This window comes from Mastigoproctus giganteus, chromosome 11, assembly GCF_048544385.1.
Source record: "Mastigoproctus giganteus isolate SK-2022 chromosome 11, ASM4854438v1, whole genome shotgun sequence".
NCBI classification, from domain to species: domain Eukaryota; kingdom Metazoa; phylum Arthropoda; class Arachnida; order Uropygi; family Thelyphonidae; genus Mastigoproctus; species Mastigoproctus giganteus.
The window spans coordinates 141595483-141613607 of record NC_143585.1 but is presented as its reverse complement, the minus strand read 5'-3'; the positions used below and the strand labels follow the sequence as shown (position 1 = coordinate 141613607).

The 18125-nt window shown below is 39.2% G+C and overlaps 1 protein-coding gene across 1 annotated transcript in view; it reads right to left on the bottom strand.

Annotated features, from left to right (window-relative positions):
* Nucleotides 1-18125, bottom strand: part of LOC150078480 (mutS protein homolog 5-like) — a 109542-nt gene that overhangs the window by 53895 nt on the left and 37522 nt on the right. The window contains exon 4 of the mRNA XM_090384581.1: nt 1589-1669. Coding sequence (XP_090240707.1) covers nt 1589-1669 — 81 coding nt within the window. The remainder of the gene's footprint in view (nt 1-1588; nt 1670-18125) is intronic.

The following is an 18125-nucleotide window of genomic DNA, read 5'->3' as shown; positions in this document are numbered from 1 at the left end:
TCCAGACAGTACAAGAAACGAAGTTAGAAATATGGGCAAAGAAGACATGGCAGACACTACAATGACCTCCATCAAGATCACATCGATAACATTGCTTCCAATGCATGGCTCACAAGCGTCCCGCTGTTCCGTGAGACTGAAGGATTCATGCTGGCCATCCAAGACCAGGTAATCAACACCAGAAACTATAGAAAATACATCACAAAGGAGCCTGGAATGTCAGATGACACGTGTCGATGATGCCATCTGGCCTCAGAAACGATCCAACACATCACCGCGGGGTGCAAGGTGATAGCCCAGACTGAGTATACTCATAGACATGACCAGGTAGCCAGGATAATACATCAGAAGCTAGCGAGGAAATACCAGTTGACCAAAGAAAGTGTCCCATACTACAAGTACGAACCCCAGGCAGTACTAGAGACCCAAACCCACAAGCTGTACTGGGACCGCACTATAATAACGGATAAGACCATCCCACACAACAGACTGGACATAACCCTTGTGGACAAGATGGAAAAGGCTACCTACCTGATTGACATAGTGGTGCCAAACACTAGCAATGTCCAGAAAACCTATGAGGAAAAAATTAAGAAGTACGTGAACCTGACACATAAGATCAAGAAGAGGTGGCATACGCAGGAAGTACCAACTATCCCAATCATTGTGTCAACCACTGGTATGGTACCAAAGACTCTACATAGCAGCCTAGCAGCAATAGGTCTCCCAGAGAACATCTACAAGGAACTCCAGAAAGTCGCAATCCTGAACACCTGTAGAATAGTCAGAGATTTCCTCGACCGACAGTAACACCAGACATTACAACCACCCTGTGTACTTGGTAGCAGTACCCGTCATGGAGTGGAATCCCCCAGTCAGTGAGAAATAATATAAGAGCAACAACAATAATAATATTTTTTTATTATTTATTTTCAAATAGAGTTTAAAAGGAATGTTTTGAGCAGTTAAACCTTGAAATTATTTAAGAATTATTACATTATTTGAACAATAAGTTACTTAATTAATAAGTACACTATATTAAAATCAAAATTGTTGTAGCTGTCTTCTTATGTGTTAGACTTTATAACAGAATCCCAAAGAGGATTTAGAAACATCATATGTAAATAATCAATCAGTTTAGCACATTAAATGTTCTGGATATAGGGTTTCTCAATATTACAGTCAATAAATAAACTGTTGCTTTTAAAATATGGATTTAAAGCATTATAGTTAATTTTAAATCCAATAAATTTTAAATTTAAATCTTATTTCAATTGTTAATTCCCAAGTCATGCCTTTCACTTAACTTATTAAAATCAGAGATGATGATAACAGGTCTTGTGCTCTTCTCTGTTATCATCATCAGAGATAATGATAACAGAGAAGAGCACAAGACCTGCATAGAGAGTGGAAAAAGAACTTCAAGTTGCCCAGACTCTTCAATGCCACCCAATGAAGATTGAAGTTGATAATCGAAGAGATGAACACAATGTGAAGTCAGAACTGACTAACAGTGCCCAATCCCTGGTAGGAAGAAGATTATGGTGAAGATAATTTATTACATGTAGATTTAATTTCATGAACTTACCATAAATTCCAGATTTGGTATTTCAAAATCCTGATAGATCTTCATTTTTTCAGTTTCAGGAATAGCCAAAAGATATCCTAACTATTAAAACAAAAACAAAATATGTAACTGATTTTTACTACTTCAGATACAAGAAGAAATCCAGTCCCTAATACTAAAATCTCATAAAATATAGGAAGCAAAGAAAATAGCAAATACTTCTTTGCTTATGGAAACACTAGAAGTAACAGGATGAATCAAATTGGTCCACTTGATATCAATGGTTTGACTGTTGATGATCCTGTCAAGATGACAAACTGAATGAGTATTGTGCATCTACACTCACACATGAGGAATTCTTGAGGAAGGGGATGCCACAAGTTTAAAAACAGTAACTGGGAGCTAAATGATTTTGTAATAACTAAGAGAATAGTGGAAGATAAATTGTTCAAGTTAGACATAAGAAAGGCACCTAGGGTGGATGGATCTATTCAATTATAGTAAGGGAGGCAGCAAAGGCAGTAAGGAAATGCTTAACCATAATTATGAAAGCATCCTTGGATTAGGGGTATATCCTCATGGACTGGAGATGTGCAAATGTATTCCCAATTCACAAAGGGGGAAATCAAAGAGTGACATGAGCAATTACAGACCTGTTATTTTAACTTCTATTTCAGGGAAAATAAAGGAGACACTGGTAAAAGAAGTAATGCAGAATCATCTAGAAAAGGCTGGAATTATACTTCAGACACAGCATAGATTTTTAAGGGGAAATATTGTCTGACCAATTTTATTGGATATCAAATGTATCATTATATGTGTAAGAAATGTATCATTATATGTGTATCATTTGATACACATATAAAGCAAGAAAGCAAGCATATACAGCCAATCTAAAACAAAACAAAAAACTACCGAAATCATTTCTTCATTTCCTCTAATAATCTGTTTAATATTTCCTTAAATTTATTCAAAATACTCACTTCCACAACACCAGTCATTTGTTCCAACAATCAATTCCTTTCTTGCTGAAAGAATATTTGCAAATCTATCTGGCAACTACCCTATTTAAATTTAAATTTTGGTCCCCATATGTACGTTGTCTGAGAAAGAGTAAGGATGTCATCAGAATTTAGTTTACCTAATCCATTAAAAATACTTCCTTAAAAAGTATTTTAAAATCCTAAAATACTTCAATCGAGTGTCCTCAAAGTTGTTGAGTTTCCAGTAGCAATTTAATTGAAGGCTTTCTTTTTAAGACTATACTTTTGTGGTGCTGACTAATCTTTCTGATCTTCTCTGCACCAGTTCCAAACGTTCCTACAATATGCCTACCAGACACCAGTACAGCACTCAAGGTGGAAAAACAACTGGCTTATACATCAGGATATTCATGTCCTTCTCCCTGTTGGCAAAGTTCCTGTATATCATCAATAGAACACTATTTCTCTCCTAGCAGCCTAATTACTGTGCACAGAGAACTTCGTGTCACACTGCACTATCAATCCCTAGGTATTTTTTATTCTCCATACTTTGAACGTCAGCACCTCCGTAGCCAGGTGGGAAGGAGCAGCAGTGCATAGCACATGCTTCTTGATTAGACCAGGGTTCGAGCCCGTCACCACCAAATATGGAGGATGCGCAAAAGGTCAGGGACTGACCACCGCATATCCAGGAGCAATATGGCCTTAGTTGCTAATGCTCCTAAAAACCAAATAACAAACAAACAAACTTTGAATGTCACCCAGTTGGTACCTTGAGTGTCACCCAGTTATTCTGGTAATAATGCTACGCAGATGAAATACTTTGCATTTATCAACATTAAACCTCAATCACCACTTCTCAGCCCATCTGAATAATTTCTCTAGGTCTTCTTACACTACCACAACACAGCTCATCATTAATTACCATGCCAAACTTTGTATCATCAGCAAACTTACACATTAAAGTTGATATGCCTTCATCAATATAATGATATTATATTGATTGAATAAATAATGAAAACAATAAGAGGTCCCAGCACTTAACCCTGAGGAACTCCACTAATAAATTAGTCCAAGAAGACCAGCAACCATTAATAACTATTCCGTCTCCCCCCCCCCAACTCAACCAATTCTTTATTTATAGCAGTAATCTGCTCTCACTACTCCAATCCATAAGCAGTCTTTCATGTCAAAAGCTTTACTGAAATTCATTATTTTTTATTTTTTGCATCTAGTTCCTTTCTGACTAAATGTTTCACAGAAGCTAATCAGACTGGTCAGTCAAGATCTCCCATAACTTATTTATGCTGTGATTATATTAACTAAAACTACATATAACTACGGCAATCACAGCATGAATACACCGTGATAGTGCATTACTAACTACTGACTCCATTATTTTCCCATGTAAAAGAGGAGAGAGAGAGAGAGAGAGAGAGAGAGAGAGAGAGAGAGAGAGAGAGAGAGAGACATTTGCCTATCTCCAATTTTTATGACCTCCTGTGAATCCACAGGTGCTCTCTTAATTGTGCTAAAGGTTTGCTTACCTATTTTGCTACATCTTTTAATATAAGTGGATGGATTTCATAACCCCCATGTGATTTATTTACTTTTAGCATCTGCAATTTATCTTCCACTTTGCTCCAATTATTGCAAAATCGTTTAGCACCCAGTTAGAATTTGATATGCTTCTGGTATCCCAAACCTAATAACTTCTTCATGCATGAATGCAAATGTAATATATTTATTCAGCTTCTCAGCACCTGAATAGGATCATCACCAGTTGTGCCACTCAAATCTACTGGACTGTTATGTTTTATCCATTTCCTTCTATCATTAACGTACGTGGAAAGTAGCAAAGAATTCTTTGCTACTTTTGTTCACATTTTTTGCAAAAAACATCTTATAATCTGCCTTTACTTCCATAACTCCTCAATAACTTGATTATAGACTAGTTTGTAGTTACTGTAAGTTTCTGTGCCACCTGATAATTTTTAATTGTCCTTTGCATTTTTTTCTAAGCCACCAGTTTCATCAATTCACCTGATATCCATTTAGGTGTGAACATTGTACAATATTTGAGATCTCTGTATCAGCTGCACCCCTGCACAATCTTTGGCCTCAATGCTGAGGCCAAAGTTATTCTGTTTGAGTGACAGAATCTGTCACTCAAACTGAGCGACAGATTCACACCAGCACAGTCACTATTGGCAATTCAAATAATGGAATCGGGTGAAGTGGATATGGATAAATTTACAACCATTCTGCCAAATCGCAGAGCAATTCCTCGCTTTACTCAGTATGTAAATGGTTCAGTGATTTTGATAACACTCATCTCTCTCTGTGCATGTGTGCTACATTTGGACCTTAGTGATGTAGCCTAATCTGTTACCTGCCAAAATGAGTGCCCATGCTTTTCCAGACCAATTGGTGAACAGTCTAGTTGCACACTTTGGCAACTGGAATTTTTGTGTATACAGGTATTTCCCGACATTATGAGTTAATTCGTTCTTAGAGTGCACTCATAAAGCGAAAACTCATAAAGCGGGAATTTATTTCCCATAGACATACTTAGTGTAGTATAGTGCATAATATAATATTGTCAATTAATCAGTAAATCTATTAATCTTGATAAACTTTATTCTCAATTAAATTGTACTTTTAACTCTATATATATATATATCTATATATATAACGACTTAATCGTAACAAATAATTAATACATAACTATAGTGGTACACGTGATACGGAAGTTGTATAATGGGAACTCGTAGAAAACACTAGATACCGAAAAAATAAATATAGCGTTATAACTGTTTTGGGATATAACTTAAGGATTTAATTTTTGTTTTGAAATTTTATTGAATTAAATCGGAATCGTGACTCTGACCAGAGCAGCAAAGCAAAAGGCTCAAGCTAATGGGAGTGCTGTGGTTCAGGGGAGAACTGAGGGGGGCAGTTGCCCTCTGAATCAGTCTTTTAAAATGCACTGTTTGCTTGATGTTTGCGGAGCAGTCGGGTACGGGATATGATACTGCCAAGGGGGATGTCTTTGTGTGTGCACGATGTAAGGAGTGCAAGGAAATCAGGCGACAACTCAGCGTTGTTATGGGCCTTTATGAGAGCTTGAAGGACAGGGTGGATGCCCTCGAAGGAAATAAATTGAGGGGCCCATCAAGCTCTCAGCTGCCCACATCAACGCCAGAGCTTGCACTTAGTCATCAGGCAACACAGAGGAAGCCCCCTAGGCAGAATGCGCTGGTCCCACAGGAACTAGTAGTTGTTGGTGACTCTATTGTCAGGGAAACGGGGAACATGCTTTGTAAAAAGGATAGGTGGAATAGGACCAGGGTATGTCTGCCAGGGACAAAGGTTGATGACGTTGTAGAACGGATATCATCTTTTAAGGGCACAAAAGGTGATATAGTTGTACACGTTGGCACTAATGGTATTAAGAGTAGGAGACCGGCGGAATTACTTAGCAAGTACAGGTCACTGTTGAAAAAAAGCCGTGAATTAGGGTTGAATTTGAAAGTGTCTGCAATTCTGCCCAGACACGATAGGAGGGAGTATATGATGAGAGCCTTGTCGATCAATTCGGCCCTGGAGGGATTGTGCAAGGCTCAAGGGGTAGAATTTTTTTCAGCCTGGACTGTACTTGTTAACAGGAGAGATTGCTTCTACAGGGATGGGATACACTTAAATAGAAAGGCTGCAAGAATTTTTGCTGATGCTGTCGAGGCAGTGTTAGGTGGGTCGGAAAACTGCTAGTTGGGGGGGATACAAGGACTAATAGATTAACAGTAGCCACTGGCAGAGGTGGAAGTGATTCTTGCACTGCTTCTATTGAAATGAGCAGAAGCCTGAAAAACAAGATGCAGGATATTTCAGAGACTGCTGGGAGTCATTGCGGTACAAGTAAACACATGGGTTGTGTTAGGGTAGCTAAGAATAGAAACAGGTGCATGTATACCTGCGTGTACACCAATGCTAGGAGTTTGGTAAATAAATTTGATGAATTTGAGGTATTGCTCAAAACATCAAAGGCAGATATTGTTGGGATATCAGAGACGTGGTGTCACACAGATATAAGGAATGCGGAACTGGAATTTGGGGAATACAATGTGTATAGAAAGGATAGACAGGACAGGAGGGGAGGAGGAGTTATGCTATTAGTTAAGAAACACATAAAGTCCAAGGAAGTGAAGCCAGTTGACATCGATGGACAGGGCAGTGTCGAGTCAGTTTGGTGTGACATAAGCATAGGGAAATCAAAATTGAGAGTAGGAGTGTGCTATAGGCCTAATGACTCTGATGAGTATAATAAGATATTGTACAGGGAAATAGAGTGGGCCAGTAAATCAGAGAGTCTTATAATGGGGGATTTTAATTTCCCAGATATTGACTGGAATTTGTGGATTGGTTACTCGCACACTAGCAAGGCTTTTGTGGATTTATTGGATGATTGTTTTCAAATCAGCATGTTCGTGAGGCAACAAGAGGGAGCAATACTCTTGATCTGATTATCAGTAGTGATTCTTCATGCATTAAGAATATGCAGATAAATGAACCACTAGGTGGCAGTGATCACAGTGTGTTGAAGTGGGATTTACTCAAGGAGGTAACTACCATCAGAGGTAAAGGGAAGGGTTTTGTTTTCTTAAAGGCGACTATGATGGTCTGAGACAGTATTTAAATTCTATACAGTGGGACCAACTGATGATGTTACCAACAGCAAACTCAAAATGGGAAGCATTCAAGGAACTAATCTTGGAGGCTACCAGGCTTTACATACCAACTAAGAAATATTGTTCAAGGTTTAGGCCTAAATGGTTGTCAGATGAACTAATGAGACATGTGGCAGAGAAGAAAAATGCATGGGATACATACAAATTGATGGGTGACATGGAAGCCTATGATAGATATAAGTTGGTCTGTAACCAAGTCACAAAGGAGATTAGGCAGGCAAAGGCAGACTACGAAAAATCCTTGGCAAAGGATGCAAAGAAAAACAGAAAAGAGTTCTTTACATATTTAAACTCAAGAAGGAAAGGGATGAATCAGATTGGTACACTGGATATTGATGGTTCAACAGTTGAGAATCCTGCTCAGGTGGCTAACAATCTAAACGAGTATTTTGCATCTACATTCACGCATGAGGAGTTATTCAGGAAGGAGAATGATGTAGGTAAAGTAAACATTGGCAGTGAGCTGGATGATTTTGTAATAACTGAGAAGAAAGTGGAGGAGAGATTGTTGAGGATAAACATAAAAAAGGCACCTGGGGTGGATGGTATCTATCCAGTTATATTAAAGGAGGCAGCAAAGAAAGTAAGCAAACCCCTGGCCATAATTATGAGAGCTTCTTTGGACTCAGGGGAGGTACCCATAGACTGGAGATGTGCAAATGTAACCCCAATTCACAAAGGAGGATCAAAGGCTGACACAAGTAATTATAGACCTGTTAGTTTAACTTCTGTTCCAGGTAAATTAATGGAGGCACTGGTTAAAGAAGCACTGCAGGATCATCTAGACAAGAATTCAGTTATAGCTCAGACGCAGCATGGTTTTGTTAAGGGCAGGTCTTGCCTGACCAATTTGATTGGATACTATGACGTAGTCACAAAAGAACTGGATGCAGGGAATAACTTTGATATTATATATTTGGATCTTAGAAAGGATTTTGATACTGTTGCACATGGAAGACTGCTGCACAAATTGGAACAGTGTGGCATTGGAGGCAAATTGCTGCTATGGATAAGGGGATGGTTGAGTGGCAGAAGACAGAGAGTGGTAATCAATGGACACTGCTCAACGTGGACTAATGTTATTAGTGGAGTTCCTCAGGGTTCAGTGTTGGGTCCGTTGTTGTTTTCGGTGTTTATGAATGATATTGATGATGGGATATCAAGTTTAGTGTCCAAGTTTGCAGATGATACAAAGGTTGGCAGGGTTGTTAAGGACACTACTGACGCTATGCTGCTGCAACAGGATCTGGAAAGGTTGAACAGATGGGCTGAGAGGTGGCAAATGAAGTTTAACATTGACAAATGTAAAGTACTACATATGGGAAACAGTAACCCCAGATCAACGTATCAACTCTGTGGTACTACACTGACAGTGGTGGAGAATGAAAAGGACCTGGGGGTAATTGTACAGGCAGATATGAAGTTCTCTGAGCAGTGCAGACGAGCTGCAAGAGTAACTCATGGTGTCTTGTCAATGATATACAGGAATTTTTCTAAAAGGAGGTGATTATTCCCTTGTATAAGGCAATGGTTAGGCCACATCTTGAGTACTGTTTACAGGTCTGGAGGCCTCATTTCAAGAAGGATGTAGAGCTGCTGGAACGGGTACAGAGAAGGGCAACAAGATTAGTGAATGGAACAAAGGGTTGCTCTTACGAAGAAAGGCTTAAGTTTTGCAAATTACAGAGTCTGGAGACTAGGCACCGGCGAGGTGATAGAGGTGTATAAGGCTTTGAATGGTTTGAGCACGCTCAATGCCAATGGGATTCTTCATCTTGCTCAGAATAATCACCTCAGAGGGCATAAATTCAAATTGAGGAAGGACGGATGTCGGATAGATGTGTGGAAATTTGCCTTTGGCCAGCGGGTGGTTGGTTGGTGGAACCGACTTCCATCACTTGTTGTTGAAGTTGATAGCCTAAACAAATTTAAAGCTCAACTGGACAGGTATTTCGAACGAACGGAGGGGTGAAATGGGAGTGGTGTGTGTTTTTTTTTTTTTTTTTTGGCTGATGCTGAATAAGCTTGCTTTCTTGCATCATATGCCTCTACTAATGCTAATGCTAATAATATTAAAAACAGGGGTTACGTTCTCAACAATGAAATTAGTTAGCTAATTATTTATGTTTAAAGAATAATTGATTAACGAAAGAAATGAAAATGTAGCCTATAAAATCAAGCAAATTATAATAACAAAGAAATTATTATGACTTACAAATGTTAAAGAATGTTTATTAGCATTAGTAGAGGCATTTGATGCAAGAAAGCAAGCTTATGCAGCATCAGCCAAAAAAAAAAAAAAAAACCACTTCCACTTCACCTCTCTGTTCGTTCAAAATACCTGTCCAGCTGAGTCTTAAACTTATTTAGGCTATCAACTTCCATGACAAGGGATGGAAGTCTGTACCACCAACCAACCACTCGCTGGCTAAAGGCAAATTTCCGCACGTCTATCCTACATCTGTCTTTCCTCAATTTGAATTTATGCCCTCTCAGGTGATTATTCTGAGCTAGAGGAAGAATCCCATCAGCATTGAGCATGCTCAAACCATTCAAGGCTTTATACACCTCTATCAGATCACCTCGCTGGTGCCTAGTCTCCAGACACTGTAATTTGCAAAACTTAAGCCTTTCTTCGTAAGAGCACCCCTTTGTTCCATTCACTAATCTTGTTGCCCTTCTCTGTACTCGTTCCAGCAGCACTACATCCTTCTTGAAATGAGGCCTCCAGACCTGTATACAGTACTCTAGGTGTGGCCTGACCATTGCCTTATACAAGGGAATAATCACCTCCTTATCCCTGCTTGAAAAATTCCTATATATCATTGACAATACACCATGACTTACTCTTGCAGCCCGTCTGCACTGCTCAGAGAACTTCATATCTGCCTGCACAACCACCCCCAGGTCCCTTTCATTCTCTACCACTGTCAGTGTAGTACCACAGAGTTGATACGTTGCTCTGGGGTTGCTGTTTCCCATGTGTACTGCTTTACATTTGTCAATTTTAAACTTCATTTGCCACCTCTCAGCCCATCTGCTCAACCTTTCCAGATCCTGTTGCAGCAGCATAGTGTCAGTAGTGTCCTTGACAATCCTGCCAACCTTTGTATCATCTGCAAACTTCGACATTAAGCTTGATATACCATCATCAATATCATTTATAAATACAGAAAACAATAATGGACCCAACACTGAGCACTGAGGGACTCCACTAATAACATTAGTCCACGACGAACAGTGTCCTTTGATTACTACTCTCTGCCTTCTCCCCCTCAGCCACCCCTTTATCCACAGCAGCAATTTGCCTCCAATGTCACACTGCTCCAATTTGTGCAGCAGTCTTCCATGTGCAACAGTATCAAAAGCCTTTCTAAGATCCAAGTATATAATATCAAAGTTATTCCCTGCATCCAGTTCCTTTGTGACTGCATCATAGTATCCAATCAAATTGGTCAGGCAAGACTTCCCCTTAACAAAACCATGCTGTGTCCGAGCTATAACTGAAGTCTTGTCTAAATGATCCTGCAGTGCTTCTTTAACTAGTGCCTCCATTAATTTTCCTGGAACAGAAGTTAAACTCACAGGTCTATAATTGCTTGTGTCAGCCTTTGATCCTCCTTTGTGAATTGGGGTCACATTTGCACATCTCCAGTCTGTGGGTACCTTCCCTGAGTCCAAGGAAGCTCTCATAATTATGGCTAAGGGTTTGCTTACTTCCTCTGCTGCCTCCTTTAATATAACTGGATAGATCCCATCCACCCCGGGTGCCTTTCTTGTGTTTATCTTCAACAATTTCTCCTCCACTTTACTCTCAGTTATTACAAGATTCTCTAGCTTACTGCTAGAGTTGAATACACCTCTGGCTTTCCCCTCGCTAAATAACTCCTCATGTGTGAATGTCGATGCAAAATATTCATTTAGTTTGTTAGCTACCTGAGCAGGATCATCAACAGTTGACCCATCGATATCAAGTGGACCAATCTGATTCATCCCCTTCCTTCTAGCGTTTACATAAGTAAAGAACTCTTTGCTGTTTTTCTTTGCATCCCTTACCAAAGATTTCTCGTAATCTACCTTCGCTTGCCTAACCTCCTTTGTAACTTGGTTACAGATCAACTTGTATCTATCATAGGCTTCTGTGTCATGTGTTATTCTTCATCATCATCATCGACTAAATGCATATTCGTTGATCACTCATTATTGGCTCGGCACTCGTTGGTTTGTTGCACAAGGAGTCGTCTTCTTTCTTCAGAAATGCTTCAAGAGGCGTTTGTTTCCAAGATAATCTTCTCTTTTCTTTATAAATTTCATGATAGCATGCATAAGCATTTTTTATTGGAATGCACAAATTACAACTAACACGATTTACACAGAGTAACAAGTTTACAAAACTTAAAAAAAAAGAATGAAGAGAAGATTCTGAACATTTATTTGTTTTTTTTATATAATCGAAGATTTCAGTAAAGGGGAAACACATTTCACCATAATAACATAAAAAATGGCACAATTCCAGCTATCGATACTTTCGCAAATGCAATAACATGGAGTGTACTGCCCTTTTATAATTGCCGCAGTTACAGAAAAGCCAAATAAACCGGAAAGTGCAAATTGTTTTTTTTGGTTGTGACCTCCAGAAACGTGCTTTAGAAAAATATCACAAAGCCGTTCAAAATTGGTTCTAATAACAGAACATATGATAACTATGAAATTGTAGTGCATTTTAATGATTTGAATTGATAACTAATACAATCTTTACGATATAAAACGACCTTTTACAGTTAAATAGCAAAAATTTCAACTTCCGAGGTCATGGAACGAATTACCAAAAAACAGTGTGCTATTGGGTTCACATTACGATATTTTCACGGTACAATGGTTTCTCTGAAATGGATTAATATCGTAAAGTGGGGTACACACGTGGTTTGAAATGTGGGATTTATGAATGTTTAACATTCATTTTTTTGTGATTAATGTTCATATTTTTGATTTTGTTCATACTTGATACCTGAAAAAAAAAAAAAAAAAAAAACTCGTAAACCTCGGAACTCGTAAAGCGAAAACTAGTAAAGCAGGAACTGCCTGTATATTATTTCTTTCAATTTTTTTGCAATTTTAATTTACATATCACATATATAACACTTTAACTATAATTTACCTTCCACTTTTTAGAAAATTGTTAATCTGTTTTATATTACTGTGCTACAACTTTCTGTTATCATAATTGTTAACATAACCTATTAAATTCCTTATTATATTTCTAATTTTATATTGATGTATACTCATGACTTGTCAAACCCCTAGCTTTGTAGATTGTGATGGGTATTTATTGCCCACTGTATCTGGTTCTGTGCAATAAAAAATTATATATATAATATCTGTTAGTTGATGCAAAAAACTCTGCAGTTTCTCTGATTACTTCCCTGAATGCTTCCCATTTAGAATTTGCAGTTGGTAATAATATTAGTTGATATTACCAACTGCAAATACCAATTGATATTACCACTGATAAGAATTTAAAAACTGTTTAAGACTGAATTTAACAGAATTTTAAATTTTAACTGAATTTAAAAATTGTGTGTTTCACCATAGCATTAGCATTAGCAGAGGCATATGATGCAAGAAAGCAAGCTTATGCAGCATCATCCAAAAAAAAAATTCCACTTCGCCCCTCCGTTCATTCGAAATACCTGTCCAGCTGAGCCTTAAATTTATTTAGGCTATCAACTTCCACAACAAGGGATGGAAGTCTGTTCCACCAACCAACTACCCACTGGCTGAAGGCAAATTTCCGGCCATCTATCCTACATCTGTCTTTCCTCAATTTGAATTTATGCCAGCTCAGGTGATTATTCTAAGCAAGAGACAGAATCCCATCAGCACTGAGCATGCTCAAACCATTCAGGACTTTATACACCTCTATCAGATCACCTCGCCAGTGCCTAGTCTCCAGACACTGTAATTTGCAAAACTTAAGCCTTTCTTCGTAAGAGCAACCCTTTGTTCCATTCAACAGCTCTACATGCTTCTGGAAATGAGGCCTCCAGACCTGTATACAGTACACAAGGTGTGGCCTGACCATTGCCTTATAAAAGGGAATAATCACCCCCTTATCGCTGCTAGAAAAATTCCTGTATATCATTGATAAGACGCCATGAGCTACTCTTGCAGCCCGTCTGTACTGCTCAGAGAACTTCATATCTGCCTGCACAATTACACCCCAGTTCCTTTTCATTCTCTACCACTGTCAGTGTAGTACCACAGAGTTGATGGGCGCCTCCGTAGCCAGGTGGGCAGGAGTGGAAGTGCATAGCACACACTTCTTGATTAGACCGGGGTTCGAGCCCGAGACCACCAAATACGGAGGATATGGAAAGGTCAGGGAATGACCACCGCATATCCCTGGAGCATTATGGCCTTAGTTGCTAATGCTCCTAAAAACCAAATAACAACAAATAACAACAGAGTTGATACATTGCTCTGGGGTTGCTGTTTCCCATATGTAGTACTTTACATTTGTCAATGTTAAACTTCATTTGCCACCTCTCAGCCCATCTGCTCAACCTTTCCAGATCCTGTTGCAGCAGCATAGCATCAGTAGTGTCCTTAACAACCCTGCCAAGTTTTGTATCGTATGCAAACTTGGACATTAAGCTTGATATACCATCATCAATATTATTTATAAATACAGAAAACAATAATGGACCCAACACTGAACCCTGAGGGACTCCATTGATAACATTAGTCCACAATGAGCAGTGTCCATTGATTACCACTCTCTGTCTTCTCCCCCTCAACCACCCCTTTATCCATAGCAGCAATTTGCCTCCAATGCCACACTGCTCCAATTTGTCCAGCAGTCTTCCATGTGCAACAGTATCAAAAGCCTTTCTAAGATCCAAGTATATAATATCAAGGTTATTCCCTGCATCCAGTTCTTTTGTGACTGCCTCATAGTATCCAATCAAGTTGGTCAGGCAAGACTTCCCCTTAACAAAACCATGCTGTGTCCGAGCTATAATCTCCAGTCTATGGGTACCTCCCCTGAGTCCAAGGAAGCTCTCATAATTATGGCTAAGGGTTTGCTTACTTCCTCTGCTGCCTCCTTTAATATAACTGGATAGATTCCATCCAGCCCAGGTGCCTTTCTTGTGTTTATCTTCAATAATTTCTCCTCCACTTTACTCTCGGTTATTACAAGATTATCTAGCTTACTACCAGAGTTGAATACACCTCTGGCATTCCCCTCGCTGAATAACTCCTCATGTGTGAATGTCAATGCAAAATATTCATTTAGTTTGTTAGCTACCTAAGCAGGATCATCAACAATTGAACCATCGATATCAAGTGGACCAATCTGATTCATCCCCTTCTTTCTAGAGTTTACATAAGTAAAGAACTCTTTGCTGTTTTTCTTTGCATCCCTTGCCAAAGATTTCTCGTAATCTGCCTTAATCTGCCTAACCTCCTTTGTAACTTGGTTACAGATCAACTTATATCTATCATAGGCTTCTGTGTCACGTGTTAATTTATATGTATCCCAAGCATTTTTCTTTTCTGCTATATGTCTTATTAGTTCATCTGACATCTATTTCGTTGGTATGTAAAGCCTTGTAGCTTTACATACCAACTTTACATACCAAGGAGGCACCTCCGTAGCCAGTTGAGAAGGAGCAGCAGTGCATAGCACATGCTTCTTGATTAGACCGGGGTTCGAGCCCGACACCACCAAATACGGAGGATGCGGAAAGGTCAGGGAATGACCACCGCATATCCTGGAGCAATATGGCCTTAGTTGCTAATGCTCCTAAAAAAAAAAAAAAAAAAACCAAGTAGCTTCCAAGATAAGTTCTTTGAATGGTTCCCATTTTGAATTTGCTTTTGGTAACATCATCAGTTGGTCCCACTGTATAGAATTTAAATACTGTCTAAGACCATCGTAGTCACCTTTACGAAAGCAATAACCCTCCCCTTTACCCCTGATGGTAGTTACCTCTTTGAGTAAATCCCACTTTATCATGTGATCACTTCCACCTAGTGGTTCTTCTGATAATCAAATCAAGAGTATTACTCCCTCTAGTTGCCTCCCGAACATGCTGATGTAGAAAACAATCATTCAATAAATCCACAAAAGCCTTGCTAGTGTGTAAGTAGTAGTAGTAGTAGTGGCATGTGATGCAAGAAAGCAAGTGTATGAGCTTATGCAGCATCAACCAAAAAAAAAAAAATCACACTATTCCCTCCAAATGCCTGTCCAGTTCCTCCTTAAATTTATTCAACCTATCAACTTCCACAACAACAGATGGAAGTTTGTTCCAGCAATTAACCACCCGCTGGCTAAAGGCAAATTTCCGCACATCTATTCTACATCTGTCTTTTCTTAATTTGAATTTATGCCGCCTTAGGTTCGTAATCTGAACAAGTGGAAGAATGCCATCAGAATTCAGCGTGCTCAACCCATTCAAGTGACCAACCCACAAATTCCAGTCAATATCTGGGAAATTAAAATCCCCCATTATAAGACTCTCTGATTTACTGGCCCACTCTATTTCCCTGTACAGTTTCTTATTATACTCTTCAGAGTCATTAGGCCTATAGCACACTCCTACTCTCAATTTTGATCTCCCAGTGCTTTACGTCACACCAAACTGACTCGACACTGCACTGTCCAGCGATGTCGACTGGCTTCACTTCCTTGGATTTTATGTGTTTCTTAACTAATAGCATAACCCTTCCTCTCTTCCTATCCTGTCTATCCTTTCTCTAGACGTGGTACTCTCCAAATTCCAGTTCTGCATTCCTTACAGACATAAGATCTGTGTTACACCACGTCTCTGATATCCCAACAATATCCGCCTTTGATGCTTTGAGCAATACCTCAAATTCATTTACCAAACTCCTAGCATTGGTGTACACGCAAGTATACATGCACCTGTTCTTTTTCTTAGCTACTCTAACACAACCCATGTGTTAACTTGTATCGCAATGACTCCCAGCAGGCTCTCAAATACCCTGCATCTTGTTTTCCAGGCTGCTGCTCATTCCAATAGAAGCAGTGCAAGAATCACTTTCACTTTAACAGGAGAGACTGCTTCTACAGGGATGGGATACACTTAAATAGAAAGGGTGCAAGAATATTTGCTGATGCTATCGAGGCAATGTTAGGTGTGTCGGAAAACTGATAGCTTGGGGGGATACAAGGACTAATAGTTTAACAGTAGCCGTAGGCAGAGGTGAAGGTGATTCTTGCACAACTTCTATTAGAATAAGTAGCGACCTGGAGCGTGGGGTGTTGGGGGTTTCAGGGACGGGTGGCGGTCATCGTGGAACGGGTGGGTATATGGGATGTGTTAGGGTGACAAAGAATAGGAGTAGGAGCATGTATACCAATGCTAGAAGTATAGAAAATAAGTTTGATGAATTTGAAGTGTTGGTCAAGACATCAAAGGCGGATATTGTTGGGATATCAGAGACATGGTGTCACACTGATATAAGGAATGCCGAACTGGAATTTGGGGAGTACAATGTGTACAGAAAGGATAGACAGGATAGGAAGGGAGGAGGTGTTATGCTGTTAATTAAGAAAAACATAAAATCAAAAGAAGTGCATCCAGTTGATAAAGATGAATAGTGCACTGTTGAGTCAGTTTGGTGTGACATAAGCACTGCGAAAGCAAAAATAAGAGTAGGAGTGTGTTATAGGCCTAATGACTCGAATGAGTATAATGAACAATTGTACAGAGAAATAGAGTGGGCTAGTAAATCGGAATGTCTTATAATGGGGGATTTCAACTTTCCAGATATTGACTGGAACTTGTGGGTTGGGCACTCACACACTAGTCAGACATTTGTGGATTTATTGGATGATTGTTTTCGCATGTTTTCGGATTTATTGGATGATTGCAGCAGCATGTTCGAGAGGCAACCAGAGAAAGTAATACTCTTGATCTGGTTATCAGCAGTGATCATTCATGTATTAGGAATTTGCAGATAAAAGAACCACTAGGTGGCAGTGATCACAGTGTACTGACGTGGGATTTACTTAAAGATTTAATTACCATCAGGGGTAAAGGAAAGGATTTTTGCTTCCGTAAAGGCGAGTACAGTGCTCTCGGACAGTTTTTAAATTCTGTACAGTGGAATCAACTGATGATGTTACCATCAGTAAATTCTAAGTGAGAAGCATTCTAGGAATTAATCGTGGATGCTACTAAAAGTTTCATACCTATTAAGAAATATTGTTGAAGGTTTAGGCCTAAATCGTTGTCAAATGAACTAATGAGACTCGTAACAGAGAAGAAAAATGCATGGGATGCATACAAATTAACACGTGAAACAGAAGCCTATGATAGCTACAAGTTGATCTGTAACCAAGTTACAAAGGAGGTTAGGCAGGCGAAGGCAGATTACAAGAAATCCTTGGCAAAAGATGCTAAGAAAAACAGCAAGGATTTCTTTACTTATATAAACTCTAAAAGGAAGGGGATGAATCTGATTGGTCCACTTGACATCGATGGTTCGACTGTTGATGATCCTGCTCAGATAGCAAACAAACTGAATGAGTATTTTGCATCTACATTCACACGTGAGGAATTATTAAGGTTTGAAAATGGCAGAAGGTTATCAAATTGTAGCAGGATACTTAATGATTTTGCAATAACTGAGAGCAAAGTGGAAGAGAAATTGTTGAAGTTAAACGTAAGAAAAGCACCTGGGGTGGATGGGATCTATCCAGTTATATTAAAGGAGGCGGCAAAGCAACTAAGCAAACCTTTAGCCATAATTATGAGAGCATCCTTGGACTCAGGGGAGGTTCCCATGGACTGG